General features: G+C 34.0%; 1 protein-coding gene across 1 annotated transcript; it reads left to right on the top strand.

Moving 5' to 3' along the window:
- Positions 1 to 2,420: 2,420 nt before the first annotated feature.
- Positions 2,421 to 4,797, top strand: LOC126586382 (uncharacterized protein At4g26485-like). Its single transcript, XM_050251221.1, has 4 exons — positions 2,421 to 2,672; positions 3,392 to 3,593; positions 3,817 to 4,173; positions 4,458 to 4,797. The coding sequence occupies exons 1-4, from the start codon at positions 2,519 to 2,521 to the stop codon at positions 4,471 to 4,473; spliced, it is 729 nt and encodes a 242-aa protein (XP_050107178.1). The 5' UTR covers positions 2,421 to 2,518; the 3' UTR covers positions 4,474 to 4,797.
- The last annotated feature ends 2,099 nt before the right edge of the window (positions 4,798 to 6,896 follow it).

Below are 6,896 nucleotides of genomic sequence, written 5' to 3' on the forward strand. Positions count from 1 at the left end.
ACTTGCAATGCGTACAATCCCCGCATGCCCCAGCGCAAACTGGTAGCACACGATCATCAACCTAGAGGCCTTCAACATCTTCCCCAACACTCAACAATGCTGTAAAAAAAATAAAGCATTTAGACACATAATTTGAAATAATTCAGAATTGCAAGCAAAAAAAAAAAAAAAAAAAAAATCAAGACTGTAAAGCAATAAGAAAAATTAAAAAGAAACTACGTACAAATAAAAAACTGTTGAGAACGACAGCACTTATCAACATCTCGGAGTTGATTTTAAATCAGTTCCAAAAATCGCACCCGTATCTTGGGGAAGCATAACAGCTAGTAATATATAAAGTCAACAACTTCTTTTGGGATCATAAGCTTCACCAAATATTTCTAGACAAAAATACCTTTAAAACAAAAAAATTTAAAAGCAATCCAAAATAATATATCAAATAATGCATGGGTATTTTCATCTTTTTAGTAGTGTTTTTTAATAATTAGTTCTTTTGTACAGTTTTTTTATATTTTATATTTTAAATTAGTATCTCATAATAGATTAGCAATAATGTGATTCAATTAGTTGTTCATTAAATATTATTTTCTCCATTTTTAAACACGTTCAAAATATCTTAAGAGGTGTATAATACCGGTTATAAAAAAATTATTTCGCACGTGCATAATAATGTGATTAAATTAATTGTCAAAAGATTTTTTTTTAAACAAATAATATTATCTACCTAAGAGAGAGGAATGTGGGTTTAGCCTCACAATTAGCTAGCAATAATGTGATTCAATCAGTTGTTCATTAAATATTATTTTCTCTATTCTTGATGTAAATTCAATATAATGTAGATGAAAATTGAAAGATCGATTTTATTATATTAATCCAGTCACTTTGATTCGTTTGTGAGGTGTTTTTTCTAGCATGATCTAAGATTATTTATTTACTTCAAATATTTAACTTTCTTTTTATCAATTCACGCATATAAATTCATTTAAAACGTGTAAATCATGTGTAGCATGTTGTGATTAAAAAAATGCATTCTTTACGCGCATGAACGTATGCATAAAAGCTAGTATTGTGTTAACGTATCATCAATTTTAGTTCCATAAAAATTATTTATATTTCATCACGTTTTTAACTGTACATTATATTTATGTTTTCCTACATTATTTGGCGGGGGAAAGCTTCCCCAGGAAGCTAGAGGCCCAAGCTTCCATAACGCACGTACGCGACACACCGACGTTCCATTTTGGACCTCCACCATTACTTTATTTATTTTGGGACTTAAAAAGAATCATTGTATACCTAAACGAACACTGCCTCAAATGAAAAAGTCCCCTCAGTGTAAATTTTAAATTTGAGGTTTATGTAACTTTAAATCGTTAATCTCCAAAGGTTAATAAGAACAAAAATCTAGAATGCATACTACTGATTGCAATTGATACTTCTTTTAAAATGCATTTCAAGTGTTTTTGAGTTTGTAAAACACTTTCATAAAAAATGTTTTCAATCATTGTAAAAGTACTTTTAGCAAACTCTATTTTTTTAATTATAACCGCTAGAGCTTAGGCCAACCTAAAACCAGGTCGAAAACAACATAAGTGAGTTGTATCAATTAGATAGAGAAGCGTGTTTGTCATTTTGCACTTAAATCTGAATCCATATATATCTTTGTATTAGAATGAACAATGTTTACTGCACACTCATTTTTGTTTCTGAACACTCTCATTTATTCGTATTTCTTATTCTTCTTTGCTTTATTCAATGTAAATGTAAAAAATAAACATGAGTATTGAAAAAATAAGTTGTGTGGGAGTAGCTTCCCATTCGAATAATAAGAATGTTACTATGTCCAAAATACTGCTCCATCTTCAAATTTAAATTTTTCTAGACATTTGCTATTAGTATTTTTCTTTAGTTGTAACTTGTAGGTGAGAGCTGTTAGATTCTAATTTCGTTTTGAATAACAGTCGTTTCCATTGTAATTTGTTGTGAGGATAGCTTTTTAGTCAATTATTTGGGACATTCTTTTTTCCTTCGACTGAGTTGAAATTCCTGACAAATTTTTATCGAAGCTCATGTATTCATACTATCCTCTTATTGTACGGTTTCTAGCATTCTTAATGAATATTGTACTTTCTAAAAAAAAATTAATCTTATTAAATTGATCGGAATCATCTTTCAATGGAAGAGGATCCTCTCGAGATCTTTTTTTTTTGGATCCTGGGGATCCAGTGATCGTAGCCGTTCATCGTACATCATGCGATTAATTTTTGTTAAGTACTATTTATATTTAATTTTAAATTTTAAATTTTAAATAATTTCTAGCCACACAATATATAATAAACGGTCACGAAGACGAAATCCAAGGGGTAGCCTAGCGACTCAAAAAGTTCAAAAGTGCTGCTAAATAAAGGTTCGAAAGTTAAACCGGTTTTAGTTTCCCAAGAGGAAAATAATAGTAGCAAGGCAAAACAATTCTGAGAATATTGAAGAAGACAAAGAAGAGAATCACTGAATCAGTCAAATGGAAGTGTTTAGTTTTGAGAAAAGGATTAAGCATTACAGCAGCTACCAGAAGATACTGTTAGTGGGAGAAGGAGACTTCTCTTTTGCCGTTTGCTTAGCCAGAGCTTTTGGTTTCGCTGTCAACATGGTTGCCACTTCTCTTGACTCCAGAGGTAATTCCAACACAGTGACCATCATTGTTAATTTTCTGATTTAAATTGTAATGTATTTCATGTGTTTCAATGTACAAGAGACCAAGTATATATGAGAGGAGAGGAGAGAGAGATGGGTACAAGTAACAACTGGGAAACCTAGTGACCGGATAAACCGAGACTTAATCCAATCCTTAAAGCAAGGAGATTACACCAAACACTAGGTTATGAAGCTAATCACGTCAACTCCCTTCAATCAAAGGAAGATAGCTGTTTTAAACTTGAGATAATGATGACCTTGATATCTAGGAAGGGTGACCCTAGAAACCGAGAGATCAAGGGTGTGTACACTTCAACAATCATTGACTTGTGTTAACATCCAACTACTTTAAATCTTTGTCCTAATTTCATCCCAATTCATTGAGTTTTGAAGAAACCCCAGTTGAAAATTAAATTAAATGAAAAAACCAATTTAGTATTGTTGTTGCAAATTAACTCTCTATTTGGTGCTAAAATTTACATTTTATTAGTGACCCAAATGAAATAATTGATTGAGGGGACCAAAGATTTTATCTTTTTGCTTAAACTATAGAGGGTTTCTGAAACCTGGTTGAAATCCTTTGCATGCTAATTGTAGAATTCATCATTGGTGAAATAATAGGCAAAGGGGCACAAAGATTTGATTTTTATTATGTTTAAACTAAAGGGGTTTTGATTGATCATTTGCATGCTAAATGTAGAGTCGTTAATGGTGAATTACTCAAAAGCTATGAGCAATGTGAAGGAATTAGAGTCCAGGGGATGCATTGTACTGCATGAGGTGGATGTCCATAGCATGAGCAGGCACCCTTTCCTGATTAGTGTACGCTTTGATCGCATAATCTATAATTTTCCTCACGCCGGTTACTTGCATGGTTCTGAACGCAACAAGTTACAGATTTGGTAAGTTCAAACACACTCATTTATGCAGCTTTTTGTTTAAGCTCATGGTATATTTTGTGCTCATATGGTGTTTGTTTTAGGGCAAAGCTGGTATTTAAGGTTTATACGAGAATGGTTACTAAACGAAGGATGTGAATGACTTAATTTTGATAGCAAGCAGAACACTAGCCCAACAATGTAAACATAGGACTCAAATTCTAGACTAAATTCATGCATTTTTCAGGTCTCATCAGCATTTGGTCAGGGGATTCTTTGAGAATGCAATGGAAATGTTGACCGGAGTAGGAGAAATTCATGTGACACACAAGACAACAATTCCTTTCAGTGAATGGAAAATAGTGGAGTTAGCTTATATGGCTGGATTATATTTGGTTCATGAAGAACAATTCTCGATATGGGATTATCCAGGTTATAAAAATAAGAGAGGAGCTGGGATGTGTGATCAAACTTTTCATATTGGAAGGTGTAGCACCTTCAAATTTGCCAGGATATTGTACCGTTCTACCACTTTTGGTTTCCACCTTGGCGCTACTTCTTCGGGTCCAGGGCCTGGATGGGATGAGTGTCCTCCCATGCAACTGTAAGCACATCATATCAAATTTGTTTTGTGATGATTTTGATTACTACTACATGAGCAAGCGAGTTGCATTGCGTGAGCCTAAATTTTTAGAGTTAGTACACCAAATGAGAAAATTGACCCTGCAACTCCCTCCATAAATAGGGCATTAAAAATGAGTATAATTTTGTACCCGTGGAAAGAAAATAAGTTCCCAGTCACGGAGTCACCTTATTTTTCCAGCTTCATATGTTCATCATTAACTTATTGTAACGGAACTTTTTTCCCAACTCTTGTTTTTCTTGCAGGCCATTTTACACATAAAGTGATATTGACTACTAGCAAAAAGTAGCATAGAGAGTACGCTTTCAATCGATAGGCGTTGGGATTCTTCATGAAACATGAGTCCCCTTGTTTCTTTCCCTATAACTTCAGAAGCTTTACTTACCAGCTTAGTTTTGAAAGTGATCATCTTGGCAGAACCTAGCTTTTTGTTGTTTATGATTTTTAGTAGAAAATCAAGGACCAAGCTTTGTAAGATGATCTTTATTTAGACATTGTAGTATGATCCCCGTCGAATACATTATGTTGCTATATGTATATATTCATATTCTGACGATGAACTGCAGTTATCTATTGTTGTATTAATCTTGTGCCTCTTACCATGTTTTACCTTTTGTCCAGCTACCTGATCCTCGAATCTCTGGAAGGGTTTTATTTAGGAAATATTTTTGCTCACCGCTTTCAAGTGACAATGAAGCTCACCGCGTTATTTTTCATTGTTGGATATGTTTAAATTTCGAGATCTGTGTAGAAGATAGACACAAATTTCAAAATTTAAACTCATAAGTAGGGTGGAGCATGAGCAAAATGTACCATTTTATTGAAGGCGTCACTAGGGAAGTTTAATTTGAAGATACTGAATATTCCAGGAGTGCTAGATTTGTCATCTAAACCGAATTTTAGAATTAAAATCACTCTCATATAACTCAAATTTTCCGGCTCATTGTAAGAGTTTGATTCTTATAAAATTGGAATCATACTTGAGGGCCTTAAAAGTTGTTTTTGTATTCGTGGAACTTGACTTTGAATGGCTAATATAATTGGGAACTTTAACGAAAAGCTCCTGGTACTGTTCACTTTAACGAAAAACCACATTTTACACTAAAAAGTCAATCCTGGTACTATTCACTTTACCCTTTATTTTGTCATTATCATTAAAACTCAAAGTTTTCAAGCCTTTTTTCATTAGTTTTCCTAATATAATTTTATAAATCCTCTACTCAAAGTCAAATTGCAAAAAGACAGAGACAAGCACTTCAAAATATTTATTTCTCTTGAATTTATCAGGCTAAACCCACGACTTTGATGCCTATCCGCTCATGTGAAAGATTTGTGATGAATGGGTCCAGTAAGTATCGAAAGAATGATATTATACAATTACAAATTAATACAAAAAGGAAACTATTATCATGCACTCCTCTTTTGTAAGTTGTAGAAACATAAGGGAAAAGTTAACATTTCATGAGTTCATAATCACATTTTTAAACTGCCAATAATAATTTTAGTAAAAAGTTATCTAAGCTAGTTTGAGTTCGTCTACTTTTATTTTTTCCTTCAATTTCTTGGTATCTTTTTTTTTTTCCTTCAACATAGACATGCATCATCAGCTATAGTACTATCCTTTACTCACATTCAGATTTGGCTCAATCAAAAGATGTATCGTGTTTTTTTTAAAGTCCAAGAAAAATTAAAGAATGTGTCTGTGAAATCCCATTCCTGGATTTCACTATTATAATCCATGTATTTGTATTTTAAGATTTTATATTATTTTTTGAGAATTTATTTTAATTTGTTTGAATTTAGATTTTTTTATTAAACTAGTTACGAAAAAGTGAAGTTTGGAAATTAATTATTTAAAACTCATAGACCGTTCAAGGTCACAATTTATATCTTCGAATAGAGCTCGATCTCACGAACGGGTAGGCGCAAACCGTTCGTGAAACGGAGTTATAACGAAAGAGTTATTAACGTTTAAAGTTAGGGACGTTTATGGAATTTTGGCCTTAACTAGAAGACCCCAAATTTTCTGGAGTTTGAGATGTGCCATGTGTGTGGCTGAGATGAAAGAAAAGAAAAGAGAAAGGAGAGATGGACCGTTGTGATGGAGAGGGAAGAAGAGAAATAAGAGTAAGGAGGGAAAGGAAGGAGAGGCTGGCTAATGGGGAGGAAAAGAAAGGAAGGGAAGGGAGAGAGGGGAAGCTCACCAGATCATTTTGCCCGGTTCCCTTCTTCGACCCGACCCGATGGGTTTGACGAATTCCGATGGCTTTCTCGCCATTTCTCTGGCGAAGTAAGGCGATCTACCACCTGGAAAACGTTCCATGATCTTCCCTCTACCCAACACACCAAAAAACTGACAAAATTTGGCTCGGGTTCATGAAGAACCGCACTGGTGGGTGAGGGGGTTCTACAGCAGCGATCCACTATTTATGAAGGTAATACAGCCAACAACCACCACCAATAGACTCCCCTAAACCCCAGGAACAAATCCCAAACAACTATAGGGGTGGCGGAGCATTGGAGGTGACGAATCGAAGTACACTTTCTTCAGGATTTCAGGTAGGTTTGGATGAAATTGGGACACTTCCCCGCCGAATTGGACTTGACCACAGGTATGAAAATTGCCCCCCTCACTGAGATGTAATTGATTGTAAAATTTGGTAATTTTTTAAAATAGTTGAATT

Source organism: Malus sylvestris, chromosome 10 (assembly GCF_916048215.2).
Source record: "Malus sylvestris chromosome 10, drMalSylv7.2, whole genome shotgun sequence".
Lineage (NCBI taxonomy): Eukaryota > Viridiplantae > Streptophyta > Magnoliopsida > Rosales > Rosaceae > Malus > Malus sylvestris.